The sequence below is a fragment of the Bemisia tabaci genome, chromosome 1 (assembly GCF_918797505.1).
Source record: "Bemisia tabaci chromosome 1, PGI_BMITA_v3".
NCBI lineage: Eukaryota > Metazoa > Arthropoda > Insecta > Hemiptera > Aleyrodidae > Bemisia > Bemisia tabaci.
The window spans coordinates 90354949-90378652 of record NC_092793.1 but is presented as its reverse complement, the minus strand read 5'-3'; the positions used below and the strand labels follow the sequence as shown (position 1 = coordinate 90378652).

Below are 23704 nucleotides of genomic sequence, written 5' to 3'. Positions count from 1 at the left end.
TTTAGCCGGGGTAAAAATGGCCGATTGAACTTGGGTCTCGATAGATTTTTGTATTCAACATATTTATGCATATTCCTGCCAAATTTCACGCATCTCACCGCAACACAGCCGCGAAAACCTGATAAACCGCGAAGGAACCGCGCGAAACCGCTAATTTTCAAAATGGCGGCCAATAGCAAGGGTAAAATGGCCGACTGGACTTAAATGTCAATTTTTCCTCATTTTAGACACACTCAAGTATATTCCTGCCAAATTTCAAGATAATGGGTAAGTTAAAACGCCTGAAAAATGAGATAATAACGGAAATCAGCTTATGACGGCCATCTTGGAAAATGGCGGCCAAAATACGGGGACCCATGAAAGATCCAGCTTAGATCCCGATGGATTCTCGTTAAAGGTACCTTAAACTACATTTTCACCATGTTTCATGCTGGTAGCCTAATTTGAAATATTTTGGTGATATTTGACCCTACGCGATGCCACTATAATCCTACCTGTGACATAAAGCTGTACTTACTTGGTTTTTTTTTTTATTTATATTAATTTATTAACTCTAAGATGGTGTTGATGATGACAGTCAATATTTTGGATGGTGAATTAATTTAGTCAATTACAGCCATGCCTATTAGTAGCTTTTCATGTGGAGGGGCAGCTTCCGAAGATGAAACAACAGTGTATCGTATCTAGCATAGAAAAGTAAAATCACATGGTTGGCTGCTGTTGGTCAAACTGAACAGAAATATATAGTAATTTTAGTAATCTGACCTCCCGCCTCCATCATAACTCATTCAATCTCTAACTGCAACTATTCTCATCAGACCCACTACTTACCTGACCCTCTCTCTTCCTTCAATTTCTCAGGAAATATGAAAGTTATGAAGGATCAGCCCTCGCCTCAGAGTGGGTCCTCTGGAGGTGGCCATGTATTCTACCTCGACAGAGCAAGAGCATGAAGTAACATTAAGTGCAATAATTATATTAGTAAGCAATAAAAGGATAACTCCTATGATTTTAAGCCAAAAGAAAATGAGGAAACCAAAGTGCTTGTTAGGCTTTGTCTCCACGAGCCGTTTCACGAGATTTGTCCCAGGGAAAAATCCGACTTACGAATTTGGGAAAAATATTGAGTTAATCAATATTTTTCCCAGTACCAAGTATGGTACTTGTACCCCTAGGACCCATTGAGGGACGAAGAAGTGAAAACGAATGTGAGGGGGGTGGTTTTTGGGTTTTCGATAATGAAGATTTGCAAGGGCTTCATTGACACATATTTACATTTTTATTCACTATTTCATTTGTGGTGAGTTTCACACACACACCCTCACACACACACACACACACACACACACACACATATATATATATATTTTCTAAGCTCTAAGTGTGGGCTATGAGGTTGCCCGGGTCTAGGCCGTGGGGAGGGGGGGGGGGTACGGATCTGAGCCGTGGTGGTTACGCGTCCGGGGCGTGTTGGAGATACGGGTCTGAGCCGTGATGGTTACGGGCCTACGCCGTGATATTTACGGGTTCAGCCGATGACTGGGAGATGGGTTCTCTTTCACATTTTGACTGATACTGTGTTTTTGCCTATGCCCCGGCCACTATTTATAGTCGATCGCCGACTCCCCACCAGGTTGGTTTGCACCGCTTTGATATAGGGAACCGAGCGATCGAGCTGCAACTAGCGGCCGAAGTTGGAATTGCTTCGAGCGGGCGCGTCGGCACGCCACGCGCGCATCACTGAGAGTCTGTATGCGAGTGCCGCGCCGCCACACGAATTGTGCGATATTTTATTCATTACTACATTGTTCATGTTGGTTTAGTTAAAATAATGTGTCTAATTGTCAATTGAGTGCAATTATTATTTTAATCCCGCTTAAATACTCGACTTAAAATAATTTATCTTCCCGCGCAAACTAGTCCCAGGACTGTATGAGCTCCGTCCCGTGGAGACAGTAACTGGGAAAAATCCCAGAAGCTTCACTCCTGCGATTCGAACTTGGGACAAACCTCATGAAAACGTCCCGTGGAGACAAGGCCTTAGGTACACTAAGTGCGAATCAGGTAAACGAAGGGTGTCTCAAACCAGAGAAAGATTAAGTTCAGTTGAACTGCTTGCTTTGAAAACTGCCTAGCTCTATTGTGACGTTTCAATTCCTTTCATGTATTTTCTTTGGCACAAAAAATCTAATTAAGTAAGATACTCATCCAATGATTTCTTAATATTTTCTTTCAAGAAAAGAAAAATGGAATTATGGAAAGTTTCTGTCAAACATGTTGACTGATATCGTCAGAGAAATTGAGACATGAAGAAAAAAAATTTCATGTGGCTCCGAAGGCGGGCAGTTTTTAATACCCGTCATTTAATTATGGGTGTTTCATGATTTTCACCTTTCTCATTGAAGTTCCACCTCTACTTGATAGCATGGGATAAATATGGTCGGAGACGTCATTTTATTAAAGTAAATAGAATTTGCAGTGTAAGCACTTAAAGGCAATTTAAAGATAACAGGAATATTTTGGCTTTGCAGTGTGCAGTGCGGATAAAATGAAAGTACTTTGACTTCAACAAAACCATAAAATGTTCATGAGGTAGTGAACTTCCTCTTTCCAGTTTTGGCATTAAAAACTTTGACTTATTAAAACTTAATTTAAATCAATTAGACTAAATAGTCTAATTACAGTTACTCATAAATCATCATTCAGACCTCTACTTCTGCACAGGCTGTCACTCATAGCAGTGTAGCACAGTTGTGTCGGTTTTGTAACCAACACAGTGTAACAAATTTTTATAAGGTTTGAACTTAAACATATTCAGTGCATGGAAGATTTCATTGAACTGATTTCCAAGCAAACTTCAAAACATCATGCCTCCGTCACTTTTTACGTTTGAGAGGGGGGGGGGGTTTCAAAGTTATCCTAAATGTTTGTTTTAACGCCGCACACAAGGATGTATGCTACATAATTGTGGATTTTTGGACTAGAGTTGCACTTAACAGATCTTATTACTTGTATAAACAGAAACATTGAAATTAGTTATTCTGTTTTTCTGCTTTTTTTTTGGTGGACACCATTCTTCTCTGTAGAAACATGATCCCATTTTAAAATATTGGTTTGATCCTTTTGTCCTCTTTTTGCTCACAAGAAGTAGCAGGTTTTTTTTGCCAAGCCAGGGACTTTTATCCTGCTCGGTAGACTTTTTTTCTGAAAAAAAAAAAAAAAAAAAAAAAATGTTTAGCGAAGAGAGGGTAATAGTGCAGGTGCAGGTTTACATTTGTATGCTCGTTTGTGGGAGAAGTAAGTTTCATATCAATGGCCACAGTCCCAATAAATCTAGATTCTCAAATGACTTTTGCTCCTATCCTCAAAGAATGAAAGGGTAAAATGCTGTCATCAAGTTTCCCTTCCCTCCGGCGAACGTGAAGGTTTAAATTTGGAGTACAGTAGTCTGTCATGAAAATATTAGGAGGAAATTTTTCATTTATCAGCAATAGAGCTCATACTTCTTCACAGCAAAACTTTGCGTATGTGTGGAAGCGTGTTTTTTAATGCTCATTGCACCGAAACTCACTGAATTACTAAGAAATCAGGGAGTCAGTGTTTTTCTCTGATAGTTATTGTGAATGTTGACAGATGTTTAAATACAAGTTTATTAAGTAAAGAAAGAATGAGAATGAAATCAAAATAAGAGTAACAAAATCAGGCAGGAAAGAAAAGTTCTTGCAGGCTTTAAAACGCTTCATCAAGTAGAAATCTTTGCAGAAATTAGAAATCTAGGGGTGCTTACCTATTAGAAATTACAGAGGAAATGGAATAATGAAAGTACTCATTGCCACTCGGGGAATACTTGAATAATTAAGTTAACAAATCCCATATTCACTTACAAATCAAAATAAGGAAAAAAAAGTATTAAGCAGAAAGTAAATATCAGCCAGCTTATGATGATTTTTGATTCGTCGAAATCATTAGTCATTAACTGAGAAGATCAGTTCAAAGTAAGACAAAATCACTTTAGAGAGAATTAGTAGACTGTTTAGACTTCACATGTCCGATCATTATTTTCTATTAAAATAGCGTACATCAAGCAAAGTAAGCTATATTTGGACGTGTTTGGAAGAGAGTGAGGTAGACCAAGTAGATGCATAGAATTACATTTTATCATTCAACCAGATGCATTTATCTTCAGTAGGATACATATGTATGGGAGCACAGCATACAAGCAAATATACATGCAATATTGAAAGGCACACAATTTAGAAAAAAAATAGAATAAAATAGTGTAAGATATTAAAAATAAAAATCTTAATAAACCAAGTCCAAGAAAATTGTTAGTATACCATTTTATTCATCTACTGAATACTATTATAGAGAAAAAAAATATCTGTAAATAGAAGTAAACTGATAAAACTGATATTAAAATAACTATTTAAATAACTAAATAACTATAACTAATAACTTCAACTATGGGTAATAACTACATTATAAGTGGCACAGGTGGAAAGCGGCTCTCTCTGTCTATTTGTTCCACCTAACCTGTAAATTCTTTTATTTACTTTCCACCTGTGCCACTTATAATGTAGTTATTATACGTAGTTTTATTCTAAATCACATGCCCTTCAATATTGCATGTATATTTGCTTGTATGCTGTGCTCCCATATGTATCCTACTGAAGAGAAATGGATCTGGTTGAATAATAAAATGTAATTCTATGCATCTACTTGGTCTACCTCACTCTCTTCCAAACAAGTTATAATAGATGCAATATGCGAACCTTTAAAACTTAAAACATATTTGGACGTATTTATGCTAAAAGGAACTATGTGCATAGGGTTTACATGCAACATAGTTCCTTTTAGCATAAATACGTCCATTGGAAGTTAAAGAAGTCAAAAAGTCACAACGTCTGTATCTAAGTCCATCTGCAATCCCTCTCTTAAATTCTAATGGAAGACTTTTACTAACCTGTAATTAGTAATTGCATTATCATTGATGTCTCCAATTGATCACCAATTATCATTGTTTCTTTCTATGAATGTCTAGAACTCAGAGACGATCTCATTTGTTTTCTTTTTAGATGATTTACGCTGCTGATCCGCAGGCAGATTCTTACCCATGGATCCCTTCTACTAGTCATTGCCCTTACCCCACACATGCTGCATCACGACCTGCAAGTAAGTCTGTATATTGACTCAGCCCTCCACTTGTTTATAAGCATGTTAAAGATGAAACATTGAAGCCTCTGCAGTACCTAGCATTGACTGTTAAATTTGGACTGTAAAAGAACATGAACGAATTAATAATATGTGTGAGTTAGGAAACAATTTTTTCTTGTGTCGTATTTCCTTGAGAAATTATTCTACAAGAAAAAAACCGTTTCTTAACTCGCATGTATCATTAATTTTTTTACGTTCTTTTACAGTCCAAATTTAACTGACAATGCCACTTAAAAGAGAGTGTTCAATATTTAAAGTAAAAAACCTCTCCTAATCCATCTTCTAAATCATATTAGGCATTAACTGTCTCGTATTACGTAAGTGGAGAACATAGTTTATCAGTACACTTTTAAACAAAAAAATAAGTAAAAAGGAAAAACTAGAAAATAACTGTGATAGTCCTGAGAGACATGAAAGGTAATAAGTGAGTTAAATAATCTTATGCATGGAATATTAGGGAAATATCAACACAAATGATAATGTTTCTTCATGTAAGTATGAATCATTTGACACTTAGACACTCCAAGCCCTTGCCTCTATGAACTTCTTTTCTAGAAAATCTGAACAGCCAGACATCTGCTTGAAGTAAAAAAACAAAGTAGTAAAATTACGAAGTAAGTTTTTTTTTTTTTTTTAATTCAAAGTGGTGTATTCCCTAAAGGGAGGGCTTTTACTGCAGAATTTGTATCTTCTTTCAGTTGTAGACAATTTTGAATTATCTCAGCTTAAATTGACAAGTGTCAATGTATTCAAATTGATATGATGAAGAATTCTTGTATGTTTGCATCCACCAGTTTATATTTTCTTTGTATTCTTAAATTAATGATACTGTCTTGTGGCTTTTTAGATGAGAGTCCTGATGCACCTCCACCGAATAGTTACTTAAGGTTAAATATGCTGTATGGGCCCCCAGGGCCTTTAATGCCACCACCATGGCCTCCACATTCGCTGATCCTGCCTCCACCAGCCCCTGTTCCTCCTCCGGTGCCCCCTGTCACTCCCAATGTGGACCCGCAGCCACGAGTATCTCCAGCATCACCCTCCTCTTCGTCCCCGTGCCAGTCCAACACTCCTTCTCGTCCTTCCTCACCACCTCGTGGGGTAAATGTTCCTCCACCTCCCCCTCCTTCATCCACTCCTACTCCAACACCAACCTCAGCCCCTCCGTTACCACCACCACCACATTTCGCCCATCCTTTATCAGTGCCTGCAGTGCCCACACCTTCTCCTGCTCCTGTTCCTATGCCTCCACAAATTGATCTTCTGCGAGAATCAATCCTCAAGGAGATGCCTCATTACATGTCTAATCTTCAAGGATTCAATATTCATCAGGTACGTATTATTTTTCCTCATGCACATGGCTTCTGTAAGCTCTTTTTTAGCTGTAATTTTTAGCCTGGAGTATTCATGATCCTCACCAAGATATTAAAGAATGGTTTTTTTTTGGATTGCCTAAATTAACAAATTCTTCTTATTAATTTGTAATTAATATTGTGAACCTTTATATTCCGATAGGGAACATACACAGTCAGGAAAAAATATCAAGTAATAGGGAGCAGGAAATTTTTATGTGCTGGATCACAAAGCTGTACTACATTGGCTAGCTGAATTCAAAATTCTGAACCTTATTAATCATTCTGTATTGTCTCAAGTCAGGGATTTTCTCAAAATTAGACGGGGGAGTTCCTTTCTGTTCTGAGTCTGTCCTTTACACCACTTGGTAAAAAGCACTTTAATCTAAACATTGTACAGTGAGATTCAAACTGCCCTAGAACGTAGTAACTAAGGAACAAGTATGAAGAGATAATAATCAAAACGTCATTTCTCAGGTCAAAAAAAAAGAAAGAAAAAAAATTGGGGAAAACAATCTACAGAGTGATGTTACCCATATATTTAATTTATACAATTTGAACAACATTATAATGACAAACAATGTGATTTAGTTTGCAACCTGCTTCATTTTTATTTTTTCCTGCTGTAAGAATATCAGTTGTGCCTTTAAGTATGAATGTCTGTCCTGAAAGTCAAGTCTTGTTACTGAATGTTACCTCGTCAAGAATCAAAATTTTCTTCCTGTGGTTGGGCCTGTTGCAAACTTTTGCTAGTGCAAAAATAAGAGTTGTTTCCTATAGATAATGCCTCAAAAATCACGATGGGCGCATCGGCAAAGTTTGAAATGCATTCATAATTTCACAATCTGGGTAAGAAATTTGCGTTTTTTTGAGCTTCCCGCTTCAAAAACAATACTACGGCACAGGTGAACATTTTGTTAGAAGAGTCGTTCCATCGTCGGCAATATTCATCATGGCCGACGCTTCCGCAGTACCGCGCGTGAATCGAGGAGCGTTCAGGGTCAATCTAGGCGGGCGAGGAAAATATGAACGTAAACACGCCGATTGTTATCTGGTCTAATCCTGTTCAGGTGTTATCTCGTCTCATCACATGTGTTTTGGCGCATTGGCGTCGGCCATGATGAATATTGCCGCCGATGGAACGACTCCTCTATCTAAAAGTTCACCTGTGCCGTAGTATCGTTTTTGAAGCGGGAAGCTCAAAAAACCGCAAATTTCTTACGCAGATTGTGAAGTTATAAGTGCAATTCCGACTTCGCCAATGGGCTCATCGTGATTTTTGAAGCATTATCTATAAGAAACAAATCTTAGTTTTGCTCTAGCAAAAGTTTGCAACAGGCCCATTGCACCAAGTATAAGGGAAAGTTCTGTGATGGTGTGAGAGATAGAAAGACTCTCTTTCTTTTGCAAATGAAAATTTTGCTAAATGCGAATCTGGGCAGAAAAACTCTACTTCAATTGGTATTCCACACCTCATAACTAGTTTTTGAGTCAGGAAGTGGATGGAGAAAAGGAGAAGTTGAAACAGTCCAAGATTTATTGCTCACTGTACTGCCGTGCTAAGGAAGAACGCCGTATGAGCCAAACAATTTTTTTTTGAGTTAGACATGAATTTCTACTATTTGAAGCATCCTCTGTTCAGTGGTGAAGTCAGAAAAGGCGTATCTTCATTAGTTGCAGAGATATAGAGGGGGGTGCTTTCCGTATGTGCCGCATAGTGGCGATATTGCAACGATCGACTGCCGTGTGTCCAGGCAGCTCGGGACGCGGGTGGCACTCACGGCGTTTCTCCCCATGCATTGTGGACACACGGCACTCGACCCTTGCAGCGCTCGCTAATTCCAGGACTTACGGCAAGGTTCGGCCGTGGGCCACCCCGACCACCAACCCTTTTATCCGATTTCAGGGTTCCAATTATGCATGCGCTGATTTATCGCGATCAGTTAAGCTGTTTATCGTCCGGTGAGAACATGTGATACGTTCCCGAGTGGATGCGCTTTTTCGTTTCGTCATACTCTCCGTTCAAAATGTTTTCCATAACAAGTTTTAGTTCGCGAACTCGGAAAATCGTGGATGCGGCACTCGATTTTAATTATAATGCTGTGATCTTTAAAGACAATAATTACGATACTTCCGCGTACGGATCCAATGATGTGCCTTTAGATTTAAGCATCCGGAAAAAATCGCCACGTTCTGTGCCATCTAGTTTGAACTGTCCGTCCCCTCGAAAAACTAAGAAAGCTCTCGGTTTGTCGAATTGTGTCGATCATTCACCGATCAGCGCATCTTATTTATGTGATATTTCATATTCTTTTCCGAAATCTCGTAGTGTTGACAGTGATGAGTTGATTTTATATTCAAGTGTTGGAGAGAACGATTTATTTTTTCCAAAATCTTCCGAGTACATGCCAGTATCCTGTGTTTCGGATGCTCCGATCTTTGAGTCTCCAATCATTTTGCCAAAGTCTGGTGTAGCCCCTCGTGTTTTATTTAATTCTCCCGCGGAACTCGCTTCACCTCAGTGCGTCGAAATCAGTGCAAATTTAACGGAAAATACACGTTGTGGAACTTCGAAAATGTGTGATATTCATATCGTTCAGTCAGAAGTTGTAAATGATCCTAAACTTTCCGTGATTGAGCCAATTTCTTGCGCACCGGATGTCGATTTTTTCAACAATCCGGACGTTTCGCTAAATCGTACCAGTCCTCATGACTTATTGCCTGTGTCTGATGAAATTTTCACAGATTTCGGTCTTAATTCTAGTGATAAGAACACACCATCCTCCGATGTACGTGAACATGCAACTGACATTTCAGCATGCGCGGAAATTTCTAGTGCGGGAGATGTTAATACATCTCAGTCCGAGACTGTGCGAAATCCTGAACCACCCGTGGTATCAGTTTGTGCTCCAAATGAAGTCGCGGTTACAATTTTTGGAAACCCTCGAAAACGTGGAGCTCGTAGAAAACTTTCAAAGGAGGAAGTGGCTAATGCAAAGCAGCAGTCGTTGAAAGAGAAACATCCCGTGTTACCCGGCTGCGATGACTCTTGCAGGAGAAAGTGCTCAGATCATGTACCAGAAGAGAAAAGAGAAGAAATTAACTTGAATTTTTGGGATTTAGATTGGGCGAGCCGCAGAAGTTTTATACTACGTTTGTGCGAAAGAAAAGACGCGCATCGAAGAAGATACTTGAATCAGCAGAAACAAAACACATTCAAGTATCATTTCGTGACTGAAAATAGTGTTCGGTATGAAGTGTGTAAACCCTTTTTTTCAACTACTTTGGGATTTAAAGCTACCAACGATCGATATGTGCACGATATCTTAGTGCCTACTACTCCAAAAGGTGTTATTCAACCGAAAGTGAAGGACAACAGAGGAAAAATATCACCTCCAAATAAAGTCCCGTCGGAATTAATCGCGGCGCACGTTGAAAGTTATAATCCGTCTATATCTCATTATCGTCGCGAACATGCACCCAACACTCGATATCGTCCAAGTGATGTTACTATAACTGACATGCATAAAAATTTTTTGCAAAAAAATCCCGAAAATCAAATTAGTTACGAACTATACCGTCGAACAGTGCGTAAAATGAAAATTTCGATTACAGTACTGGGCAATGAAGAATGTGAAAAGTGCGAGGAATTCCGTCTTCATGAACATGGTAGTCCTGAAAGTGGCGTAGTGATTGTGATGTTTGTACTTCCTGGCAAGCTCATATAACAATGGCGGAAGAAGGACGAAAGCTTTTCCGCGAACACGCTGACGCCCAGTTCGATCCTAAGGATGCGGTTTGTGTTTCTGCAGATTTGCAGAAAATTATAATGCTACCCCGAGTTGATTGCTTTAAATCAGTTTTGTTTATTAAACGCTTAATCGCTTACCATGAAACTTTCGCTCCGGTCGGTAAAAAATCAAAGTTGCATCCGTGCGCAGTTGTGTGGCATGAGGGAATATCGGGACGTTGGAAAGAGGACATTATCAGTACTTTTCGCGCGTTTTTGCTCCAGCAAAGGGACTGTAAGCGTATTTACATTTGGCTCGATAATTGTGCATCCCAAAATAAAAATTGGACTCTCTTTAGCTTCCTTGTGCAAATGATTCATTCTCCTGAAATTGAATCGACAGAAATTGTACTTTTTTATTTTGAGCCCGGGCACACTTTCATGAGCGCCGATAGCTTTCACCATCAGGTGGAATTGGCGTTAAACAGGCAAGCTAAAACATACGATTTTCATGATTTTTCGACCGCAGTTAGTAGTGCGAATCGCGGGAAAGTCCATCTCATCCCCATGCAGCATACAGACTTTTACAACTGGGAAGATCACACATCACAGGCGAAACTCAAAAAAGCAGCTCAAAGATAATATGCAAACCTTAAAGATACCTTAAAGATATTATGCAAGTGAAGGCTGTGCGGGGTCATCATGAACTTTTCTACAAGAATAAGCATAGTGATGAATCCTTCAAGCCTCTGGACTTCCTGAAAAAAAATTCTGCCAAAAATGGAGGAATGCCGTGTCCTAAGCCATTAAAGAACCCATGCGGATTTCCAATTGAGAAGCAAAGAGAAATCTTATCAACACTAAAAGGTATCATTCCAGAAAATCGTCAAAAATTTTGGCTAGACTTACCTCCTCTTTCTTCAGAGTAATTTTGGAATGTCGATGTACATTGTATACATACTTATCGTATACATATTAAGTAAAACTGTCATGCTTTTTTCTTAGTCCAAACGGGAACAAATTGAGTCGATTTTGAACAAATATCAATATTGTATCAATTTTCCATATGGCGGGATTAGTCAAGTAAACTTTTCGTTGCTATAATTTTTAATTTCAAGTTATACAGATTAATTTTTTATACTCTTATTTTCTTACCAATTTTCAATGTAATATTGTTCCTTTTGTCTGTATATAATTTTCAAAAAAAGAGATATTTGATCTCTTCCTTTCTTATTTGGTTTTAAGGTTGCTCCATTAAACCTTTTTAAACCCAGTGGTTGCTAGAATGTAAGCAAAGTTTACGGTAAATTTAATCAATTTGTTTCGTTTCCATACCAATATCATTTAAATTTTGCGACGAAGTGTGGCTAGTTGCAAAAGACTTTCACTTTGTCTGATATATTTTCCTTCAGTTACACCTTATCAGTTGAATGATATAAGTTATTTCTGAGTCACCTCTATTGACAGCGGGGTTCACTTTCTTCAATTTATCCGGACAGACTTGTATGTCTCTATTTTTGGTCAATTCCTGTGTATCAAAGTCTAGATCGGAAGTTTTTTCATTTCCTTATTTTTTTAAAGGGTTGCGCTCAATGACCCATATCATTTTAAACTTGGCAATTATTAAGTTGCGTACCAAACGAGAGTTATTCTCTTTTGTTCTTCGACTAAAAATCGCTTGTTAATGTTCATGTGATTAGTTCCTTCTTGTTATTCTTCGTAAGTAAGTCATTAATTCAAAGAAGAAATACATATTTTACTCCTCTAAAGCATTTCCTCTTTAACTTATTACTTTAACCCACAGCTAACATTGAAGCTCGTTCCATTACGATTATTTAAAAACCAAGTTCTCTGACAATATCTTTAATTTTAAATTAATTATTTCAATTTTCTCCTCAGAACACATTTCAAATTAAAACTAATTCATACGTATCTCGATTTTTGTATGTTTTAAAATGCCTGTCCCATCTCATTATTTTATTAATTTTATACTAATATTTTCCCGTGAAATTTTTGGAGTATTAATATTCTTCTATGTTTAAACTTGATTAATAAGACCTTGAACAATTAATTTGTTTCCTGCAATTTTCTCATTTCCTTTTTTATGAGCGTTCAAATAAAATGAGAGAGGGAGATTTCAAACGACGATAAAAACGAGATACGTTGTTTTAGTTAGATTTTTCATATTCTTAATTGGATTTGTTCCTTTGCTTATCTTACTCGATCCAAAAAAGGGCCTCAAATTAATGGGCCGCTGAATTTGCGTAAAGTCTTGACATTTTGAAATCAGCAATTTTATTCAAAAAGTTTTCCCTACAATGTCAGTGGAAAAAGGTATCAATTCTTGTTTGAACAAGTTCTAATATTATACTTTCTTTTGATATCTTTGAAGTTTAGGTAACATAAAGTAGTTTGGAAAGTCAGCGTAATAATTAAAAAAGTAATTTTATGAATGCGGAATAGTCCTCTCAAAATAGCAAGTGAAGAAGGAAATGAATTAAGGTCGCACACGGAAAAAAAAAAATTTTAGTAGGTTACCAACATCACGAGGCTAGTTTGTGACCACTAACATTATTTTGTCCACGCATAACTTACTTTTTTCATTATTTATCGCCACTTTTCAATTTGACATGCTCTTCATTTTAACAAGAAGTATACATGCGGTGAAACTACCAAACCACCTATCTCGTTTGCGGAGTTTAGTATCGCCGCTCCTTTTTTTATTTTAATTAAACAACATCATTCCTCGAAATTTTCTCAGAATTTGGTTCGCTCAGAGAGGAAAAATCACGGAAGTTTTTAGGATTTAACATTGCGTAGTTTTCCATTTAAAAAATAAAGTGTTACAGGAAGTCTGCAACGTTGAAAACCGAGATACGTGGTTTGGTAGTTTTAGCGTCGATATACAAATAAAACAGAAAAATATGAATCTTCCAATTCCGTTCCAATTATTACTTGATACTGAATAATTACTGATCATTATTTTTACTGTTCAATTTCCTCTGAAAATTTGAAAATGACTCTGCCTCAAAACACGAAAGGTTAAATAAAATACTAGAAGAAATGATTTCTGCGGAAATGAACCTCCTAGAAGCGAATAGAGGCGAAACCCCCGTGAAGGAAGGCTTCACTGCCCGATATTTGAACACGAGTTGGCAATGCTGCCGGCACCAGCCGGCAGCGTTGGAGGCTCGTTCTCGGCGCGAGAGTGGACACACGGCAAGATTGGTACAGTGAAAGGAACCTTGCCTGCAAGGGTAGTTTGCCGTGAGTCCGACATACTCTCACTCTTCTGCGATTTTCCTGGAAGTGATTAACTTTTTGCGAGTGAACGAAGCGATAATGGCCAGCCAAGGGTTCAAGCTGTCCATGTGAGAAAACGAGAACCTAAAATTCGCAAATCTCTCAGAGAGGCATGCCGTAGACTTTGAACGTAAATATCTCAGTTTGAATCTGATGGTTCATACGGCGTTCTTCCGTAGCACAGCAGTGTAGTCTTATCATATCTAAACCAACTCTTAATCCAGCAAATTTTTTTGTCGCCCTTTACTTAGATAATTTATCTTGGCTAAAAGTGACTCTGAAAAGCATTATTCATCGTTCCGGAACCTGTGATAATAGACCACCTGATAGGTTACCATATGAAGCACCACAGCACATGTTTTTTATCCTAATTTACACTGAATATGATGATGAGTGCATCGATACTTTCCAAATTTAACTTGTAAGTTAGAAAATAATGGCTTTTGTCTATTTAATTTTCCCTTCCCACTCACAGAAAAACTGGAATCTGATCGAGTCAAACACTATTGTAATTACAGTATATTTTATGGTTGAAAAACTTCTCTGTGTACCAACTTTTCTGTGACAAAATTAAACGCCCCACATCAGAAAAGGAAGTGTGTATTAAATCAAGCTGTAATTTTTCGCCTCACGTATAAGTTGATTTCAATGCCTTATTCGGTGTCTCTTGATTTTTGTTTTTTTGTGAGCAGAAAGTTGGAATTTTCTATCTATAATATAGACTGTGAACATTTATTTCCCATTAGTGAGGTAATTCTGAAAGGTTCCAATGTGTTCAATGGGTTCTGTATGAAACTTTGATCGGAAAGCATGTGTTGTTGTGCATAATTTCTCACCCTGTCCAGTGGTCCATTAGTTGAAGGTTAACATCATCTCAGTAAAACTCTGATTGCTCTAAATAATGCATTTCAAAAATATTTGTGTACAGTCCTGTATCAAACTTTTCTTATAGAGGATTATTTGTTCACAGCTTCAAGGTATGCGTGATGAAGAATTAGGTGAACTAGGACTCTCCCAAAATGCTATGCATCAATTAAGAAGCATCATAAATCGTTTGCAAAGTATCAATGGTGTAAATAATATGAACCTAAGTTTCTTATCAAAACAACCTCCTGCTCATGTGTCAGGTCCCCCTATTCCCCCTACTCCTGATGTAAGTGAATCATTTTTTTTAGACTTAAATCTCTCTTTGCTTTCACACAAGCAGTCCTGACTGTTCAGTATGATAGTTTACCCATGTGCGCAGACTTTGTTGTTGGCAGTGGGCCACTGTTGAGTGTCCATTTAGTTCAAAAATGTCATTAATTGTTCAGTAAGCTTGCTCATGGGACAGCAGCTTCAGTCAATTTCTGTTTGAATTAACTGATTTTGGTCTCAATTTCCAGATTTTTTGTAATCTCCTTTAAATAAACGATAGCTCCATAGGTAATCAAGTTTTTTGTTACAATCCCCAGTGTAGGTCTCATTGCGACAGTTCTTGTACGTTTTAAAACCTCCAGAAATGATGTGACCCTGTTAATCTACCCCTGTTCCCCAGGAGAGAGATTGATTTTTGGTTCATTTTTAGTTTTTTCTTTAATTCGTTACTTATTTGATCTTCATGAACTGAAAAAAAGAGAAATTATATTCTTATTATACACATACATGGTGGCCCAGACCCACTGTACCAGGCCTCTTTTGGTTAATTCAGGTCGAACGAAGTGTAGGATCGCGGGGGCGAAGAGGGAATCGACCTTAAAAATTTCATGGTTCTTGAGACCCCCCCCCCCCCCAGCGGCTCCCCTTAGGAGGTAAAAAGGAGGTCAATACTTCAAAGTTTGTCAAAATTTTGAAATGATTTAATCGAGATTTGAAATTAAGGAATTGTTCAACCTAATTCGACACCATATAATCCAAAATCGACCCATCTATGTTCAAAATACTGACCCCTAAAGGTGGGGGACAGAGCCCCCTTTCAAAAAATGCAAGTTCGCCTAATTAACGTAGACTCAGAAAAAAGACGTTTTCACGAGTAATCAAGCTCAAAGAATCCGAATTTAAGGGTCCTATCGTCCTCAGGGGCTTCTCTGATGGGACACCGGGGGGGGGGGGGGGGGGGGATGCGTCGTTGGTTGAATTTGCAAGTTCAGCCCCAGAGCCTCTGGGTGCGACAGGGCCCTCAAATTCGAATTCTTGATTACCCTTGATAACATCTTTTTTCCGAGTCACTACATCAATTTGGCGAACTTGCATTTTTTGAAAGGGGGCCCCGGCCTCCACCATTAGGGGTCAGTATTTTGGACACGGATTGGTCGATTTTGGATTACATGTTGCCGATTTAAGTTGACATTTTCCTTATTTTCAGGTTTCCATGAAAAATAATATCCAAATTTTGACATAAACATCGACTTTGAACTACTGATCCCCCTTTTACCTTCCAAGGGGGACTGGGGGGGTCTTGAGAACTATGAAATTTGGATTCCTTGGGGTCGATTCCCTCTTCGCTCCCGTGGTCCTGAACTTCGTCCGACCTAAATTAATCAAAAAAGGTCTGGTACAGGGGATTGCCCTGTAAGAAAAATTTGATTGAAGTAGAAGCACTGTCCTCCCTCCCTACAATATGAGGTCAGTGATTATACAATGAATATATTTATAAATGTACTGAAAGAACCTAGATAATTACTAATTGTACAGGGTTATCCAAAAGTCACTGACCACCCCTGTAACTTTTTTCCAAATTGAGATAGAAGTTTGAAACTTTGAGAATGTTCCTCGGTCTAAAGTAGCAACTTTTTGGTCCCCCCAAAATTTTGGGGGGCGGCCCCCCTTAAGGGGGGCGGGGGCTAACTTTTTTTTTTCAAATGGCAACCCCCCCTTTGTGATACCTCATTCGAAAGATAATAAAAAAAAAAAATTTTTGGCGCAAACCGCAGGTCAAAATGTTCATTTTTGACAAAATGGCGGCCGGTCAAAGTTCAAAATGGCGGAAATTTGGCATCTCCGTTGTTTATCGACGGATTGGTGTGAAACTCGGAATCCTAGGGTTTTTTGAGATGAGAAAAACGAGTCTGGCATTGGTTTTCCAGAAAAGTCAGTCTTTTGCAAAATGGCGGCGGTCAAAATGGCGGCCTAGAGCGGGAAGTGGATATTTGGGCTGCATATCGTTGGATTTGCATGAAACTTGGTATCCGGGGGTATTTCGGCACGAGAAGAACGAATCTTTCATTGGATATCTGAAATTTTGACAAATTCCAAAATGGCGGCGGAAAAATTGCGGGAAATCAGTTTTACGGCTCTTTACTGATGGCTTAGCATGAAATTATTTGATATTTCAAGAATATAATGAAAGATTCCTTTTAATCCAGCCAAAAACCGCCAGGATATCGAATTTCATGCAAATCCATCGGTAAAGAGCCGTAAAACTGATTTCCCGCAATTTTTCCGCCGCCATTTTGGAATTTGTCAAAATTTCAGATATCCTATGAAAGATTCGTTCTTCTCGTGCCAAAATACCCCCGGATACCAAGTTTCATGCAAATCCAACGATATGCAGCCTAAATATCCACTTCCCGCTCTAGGCCGCCATTTTGACCGCCGCCATTTTGCAAAAGACTGACTTTTCTGGAAAACCAATGCCAGAATCGTTTTTCTCATCTCAAAAAACCCTAGAATTCCGAGTTTCACACCAATCCGTCAATAAACAACGGAGATGCCAAATTTCCGCCATTTTGAACTTTGACCGGCCGCCATTTTGTCAAAAATGAACATTTTGACCTGCGGTTTGCGCCAAAAATTTTCTTTTTTTATTATCTTTCGAATGAGGTATCACAAAGGGGGGGTTGCCATTTGAAAAAAAAAAGTTAGCCCCCGCCCCCCTTAAGGGGGGCCGCCCCCCAAAATTTTGGGGGGACCAAAAAGTTGCTACTTTAGACCGAGGAACATTCCCAAAGTTTCAAACTTCTATCTCAATTTGGAAAAAAGTTACAGGGGTGGTCAGTGACTTTTGGATAACCCTGTATAATGTAGATGTCTGTACTCTGATCATAAGTTACGTACACATAATAATGGCTTATAAATCTTGAAATTAACTAACATGTAAACTTAAACTAAGGTTAACTAAAAATTTTCCTCATGTCTCAGGTTGGAGGAGCAAAACCAGACAATGGTGCGCAGTGTCACTCATGTTTAACAATTGGTACCCGCCAACATGGTGACTGCTCCTTGTCCCCAGTCTATTGCACAGAACAAATGAGAGCTTTATACATAGATAACGAATCAAATTTAATTAGTTCTTCAGGGTCTGATAATAGTTCTCCTCCAAACACACCTGAAACAAATGGTAAGTTCTGGTACTTTTTGTCTAACAGTGTTAATAGCATGCATTTGTGTCTACTATTGTCTGAATTGCAGGCTGATCATTGGAATTTGATGGAAAAAGCGTTAGACAAAGGAAACAAAAAGCTAATGGAGCTATCATACTGTTTTGAATCAGGTGGTCGTTTAATACTAAGGGTGAACTGATGGACTAACCACAGAATCATTCATTGGTTTTTCCAGGATTGCTCCATTTTCCACCAATAAGATTTCTCCATTTCCCACCAACAGAATCGCTCCATTTTCCACTTGCAGGATTGCTCCGTTTTTCCTTTGTCTCTTTTGTCTATTGATTCATCTATCAAGTTTCATAATCAGCCTACAAGGGCGGATCGAGACTCCAAAAGTAATAGGAAATATCAGCTCATTAGTGATTGAAATTCCAAAATATTTTCAATCAGAGTCAAAAAGTTTTTTGCTCTAATGAGTGCCAGTACAAGACTGAGGGGGAAGGTGTTTAGCTCAGGCAGCTTGCATTGGAATATTAAGTATTCATGATGGCGTTTGGATGCCGCCTTGGATTTTGCAGGATGCTAAGTTTGGCTCACTGATGAGTGTGATATACTGACAAGGTCTAAGAAGACCCAAAATTATAGATCTTTTGACGTGACCTCAACTTAATATTCCAATGCAAGCTGCCTGAGCTGAACACTCCCCCCTCAGTCTTGTACTAGTACTCATTAGAGCAAAAACTTTTTGACTGCTTGAACTTTTTTTGGAATTTCTGGGCTTCGTTTACCCTGCGGAATGGTGTGCACCCAGCACCATTTCTCCACCTTGTTACATACAGTTCGGGCCATTTCTCAGTGTTTTTTCTTGTTGGTGATTGAATCGGTCCATTTCAGTCGTTTTTTGCTGTGTGAAGGAAATACATCGGTTAAAAATTACCATAAGTAATTGCCATGAGACTGGCCTACCGTTATTTTTCTCGTAATTTCTGTTGTCTGTCAGCCACTGCAAATTATAACGTTGAAACTATATCTTCAAATTTCATAGATTTGCCAATTTAATCAAGAAGTTTCTTTGCTGTAACCTCATTCTTTCATCTACCCTCTGAAGATATGAAAACTTTCTAACTCCTCCTTAATCTAAATTGTGGGAATGAATGTTCTTCATCCTGCACCCGTTGAAAGGCATACCTGCAATTTTAAAAATTGCGCTGATAAGCGGGTATAAAGTGTGAAACTGAAGATTGCTGTGTGTTGATCTTCAGCATATACACACCAGTGAAGACTAGTAACATCACATAGTTATAGATGATTAGAACAATGTTTTAGTCGGAAATGTCGAATTGCTCCGTAGAAATTGGCATCCAAAGCCATATTGTAACATCTCAATGGATCAACCCCCAATTTCTTTCATTGTCCTCTCCACCTGATAAGTGATTAGCCCAGGAAGGATCGGTCTTAACCTTAAAATATCAGTAACTTGCTTTCTTTATTGCAGTTGCAGGTTCTGTAGTTGGGAAAGACACTACAAGCACAGAGTCATGGAGTGGGAGTAGTATAGAGGACAATAATAGAAAAGGTGCTGTTGACATAAACAATGGAGGGGAAGAAAGGAGGCCTATCAATCCGTCTCCCGTTCCAATCAGCAGTATTCCAGCAAGAGGCCGAGGAATCACCAGGGGGACAGGGCGGTCAGGTCCAATGCAACCGTTACCCAGGACGCGGTCTATTAATCCAAATCTTAGGTATGTTTATTCCAGTCAGTGCTTATCGAAACATCAATAATCTTAAACTGCATATTTTCTTAAAAGAATAAAGAGGGGGCCTTTATCTTGAAACACTGCTTCTGAGATATTTATTTTTGTAGTTTTATTGCTAAAATGTAACAGTAGGTGAACTTTCATGAAAGTTCTTTCAATAAAGCACAAATAGGAAGAAATTTATCCTAAATTTCTCAATTTGTTTTTTTCCAGAAAGAAGCTCAAATTTTTCTTGCTTATTTCGTCACATAACAATTTATTGACCCTTATTCTCTTCGTAATTTAGGCGTAGGCTCAGTCTCCTCTGGGGTGGAGAAAACGTCTGACTTCAGGTTTAGAGGATTGCATCAAATATCAGGCATGGTGAGTGATTAGAGGAAATTTACAGAAAGGGATATAATTTTTCTTAAAACTTGGGAATTTCAGCGGTGACATTGAGAAAAATATGACATTCTAGCTCAAAATTTAAGAAAATTTGAAAGAGTGATCTTGAGGAAATGCAGCAAGCAACCATTCTCTTTGAATATTCTGCACCCTTGCCTCCCCTTTCTCTCAAAGTCTTTTATGTAATAGTTCTATCCTCTCCTATCCCACCTCCAATATCCCTATTTTCGGTGTTGATTATTTTCTTCTCATTTTATCCTGATTTAGCAAGTAAGAAAGATTGAATAAACTTGATTAAGATGATCTGCATGGTCATGGTAGCAAAAGCAGCAAGGATCAAAGTGCTTTCCTTAGACGCCATCAATGCTGTGCAAGTAACATTATTTCATCTCTTTATCTTCATGTACGCAAGTTTTTAAGACATTTTTGCTTCTCATTACAGGAAGCGTAGTGATAATGTATTACCTGTGAATGGTGGGGTTGCACCTGACGAATCTCGCAAAATGTTCCCGAGTGAGTCACAGTTTCCATTCAGTGCTCCCAACCCAAACGGATACATGCAGGTCTTCCGTTCCTATCCAACATTGACCCCTGATCAAATGTTACGACAAGCATATACATTTCAGCCCAACAGTGAGATGCTCTACCAACACTATCCGCCCCCAACCTTCATTCCGGGGCCACTAGCGTTCCCCTCTATGGTGCCACCAAAGGTATCCTGTTACAACTGTGGTAGTCAAAGTCATAATGGTCCAGAGTGCCCTGATCCAACAATAGAAGATGTTGCTAAGCAAGGTAAGCTGCACTTTTCTGATGAACAAGTAGGGCCCATATTTCTACTGAAAATTATGTTATGTGAAAGAACTGGTTGACAGTTAGGCACCACCAAAACAGTCAATAAATTTATTTTAGTGAATGATATTTTAGGAAACCATGCCATGTGCAATGGGTGTTCTAAAAACTTTTTGGTCTCGGATTTTGGCTCCCAGTAAAAATTAAAAAAGAAAAAGAAAAAAAAATCATACATGAAATTTAAGAGCCTCGCCAAAAAGGGGTGTTTTTTCGCCCCTTTTTGGATACCAGAGTTGGTCAACCAGACAGAGGTCAAGTGAAAGCTTATGATAAGTCAAACTTCCTCGCGCGGAGGAGGCCTTGAATAGTGAACATGTACCATGCCATGGTGATATTCAGTCATCAGAATCGTTATTTTTTATCAAAAAAAGAACAACGATTATAATGAGCAAACCCTGGTAAACATTTGAAAAATCTCTTACTTAAACTGGTGTGGGGAAAAAAATCAGCCTGGAGTTTACAAGCAATAGCTTTTAATGCAGTGTTAGAACTGGGGAAAGAAGAGAATAGACAAAAGTCACATCATGCTTTGTCTTAACATAAAATATTGTAATGGATGAATCATACGGAGCTAATCCAGATGTTCTTTGAATGTCTCTGCATCCTTTATCCCCTGAAAAAACAACTTGCTCAGCATTTTGGAGACATACATAAATACTCCAAAGTATTTGTGCGCTGAGTTTTATACATTTCGTCAGACGAACCAGGTAGTTTATTCGGAACCCAAGTATTTTCATAATTTTTGTGCATCTATGAGTAATTAGCTTCAAAAATAAAAATTTTAGAACTATAAGGCTAGCCTATAATACTTTTTTCCAACACTCATACTTTTTGCCCCTCATTTCATATGAAGCTTTAAATGGTATTATTGAAGTGTATAAGATTATTTAATTTTTTATCGTCGACTCGTTCTCTCTTTAATTCATGCTATCATATCTGCTACAAACATTGGCCACGTACAGGGTGGTACAAGGTACAAGGCTACAAGGTATGTTTCTGTGATGGAGACCCTCTTCTCCCTGGGCGTGTTACACACTACTGGAATGAGTGTTTAGAAAGGTCTAAAATCTCTCTTGCAGAAACATATAAAATTAAATTATAATTATCTATCTCAGGTATACAATCATTGGAAACCTTTAGCCTTGAACCGTAGTCTTAACAAGTACTCTGTGCCCCCTGATAGTTTTTGACTCAAACTTTGATTTTCCTTTCCGAACCAATCATTAGGAGTGCTTCAGGATGTAGACAATAACAATCAACAGGCCAGGTCAGGTAATGACAGAGAGCCTCTAATTTTATGCTCTCCTTCTGTGGGTCTTTGACACTCTCTGAGTGCATTACATGAAAGTCCAATGACACCGGATTGGAACCTCTTCAAAGATTTTCATTATATTACAGCTCTTAGCGCAAACAAATTTTGCAGTAAATTCATGGCAGGAACTCCTTCCCCCGCGCGACGCGCCGCGCAGGCCTACCGACCGCTCACCGCAGCGGTAGCCTCCCTCCTCCTCCCGGCGCCGCGACGCCCGTCCTACGCTGGCCGGCTCCAGGGCAGCCCCACCACCCGCACCTCGTATCGCGCCGCGCTCATCGGCTTCTAGAACACCACGCAGCCGCGGCCAGTGGTTCCTTTTCACCCCTCTCTCCACACAGTACGTTTTACCACCAACATACCACCCGCTCAACATACCACCCGCGATTTTTTGCGGAAATGTCAACTAGCCGGCCTACTGATTGAGGAACAACAAACCGCGAAATCGGTAGTTCAGTCGTGTTTGGGGAAATGCGATTTTTCGCTTTTTTGGCGGGAGTTCCGGGTCAAGGCGCTGCAAAAGTCAAGTTAGGCTGTTTTTGTGGCTTGTAAATGCATATCCTATACATTTTTAGTCAATCAAGTGTCAGTAGATAGCCAGAGTGTCTACAAGTCCGGAAAGTCTGGAAATAGTACTGATTTTTGAAAGGCGGTCCGGAAGCACTGAAAAAGTACGGAACTTCCGGAAGGAGGTCCGGAATTGTTGTCTTTATTGTCGCAATTTGAGCAAAAAATTTAAATTTTTGAAATTTTTCGAATTTCGTCAAATGAAGGTACTGAAAAAGTACTGAATTTTTCTGTTGAGGAGGTACTGAATTTCTTGGGAATGTCCTGAAAAAGTAATGTAAAAGTACTTAATTTTGGCCAGACTGTTTTAGTAGACACCTTGATAGCTAATCGTGCATATTGCCCAAAATACATATCCTTAAATCCACGATTTTCGGGTATTTTGGGGTCTAGTCAAGGAGAAATCCGAAAAAAAAGGGTTAATCCGGAATAAATTGTTAAACAAACTTTTCATAAACAAAATATACGACCAAAATTACATAAGAAATGATACCTCACTTGCCTTATCACCAGGACAGTTGAAAAATTCACCCTCTTGTCTTTCAAAATTGGCTGCCATCTTGGGTGTGGGGTACCCCCTTTGATCGGGGGACTTTTTTGACTTCATATCTGAAATCTACGACCAAAATTACATATGTATTGACACCTCATATGACACTGTATGCGTATTTTAAAAACATCGAAATCCGAGAGGCCTTATTATGACCGCCACTTTGAAATTTAGGCACATTTGGGGGGGGGGGGGGGTCGTTCCGGAATCGAACCGTTGTAAACTTTTGGTATGTTGTTTCAGAGGACCTACTGACGACGTTTACTTAGGAAAAGTTTGTGAAGCAATTTCTTCCAGGTTAACCCTCTTTTTTTCGGATTTCTCCTTGACTAACCCCCAAATAACCCGAAAGTCGTGGATTTAAGGATATGAATTTTGG

The 23704-nt window shown here is 38.8% G+C and overlaps 1 protein-coding gene across 4 annotated transcripts in view; it reads left to right on the top strand.

The window, feature by feature from the left end:
* The window catches only part of LOC109043515 (uncharacterized), a 54956-nt gene that overhangs the window by 9824 nt on the left and 21428 nt on the right, over window positions 1–23704 (top strand). For all 4 annotated transcript variants that reach the window (XM_019060716.2, XM_019060717.2, XM_019060715.2 and 1 more), the window contains exons 2-7: window positions 5076–5172; window positions 6062–6546; window positions 14570–14752; window positions 17719–17917; window positions 19399–19645; window positions 20487–20839. In XM_019060716.2, coding sequence (XP_018916261.1) covers window positions 5076–5172; window positions 6062–6546; window positions 14570–14752; window positions 17719–17917; window positions 19399–19645; window positions 20487–20839 — 1564 coding nt within the window. The remainder of the gene's footprint in view (window positions 1–5075; window positions 5173–6061; window positions 6547–14569; window positions 14753–17718; window positions 17918–19398; window positions 19646–20486; window positions 20840–23704) is intronic.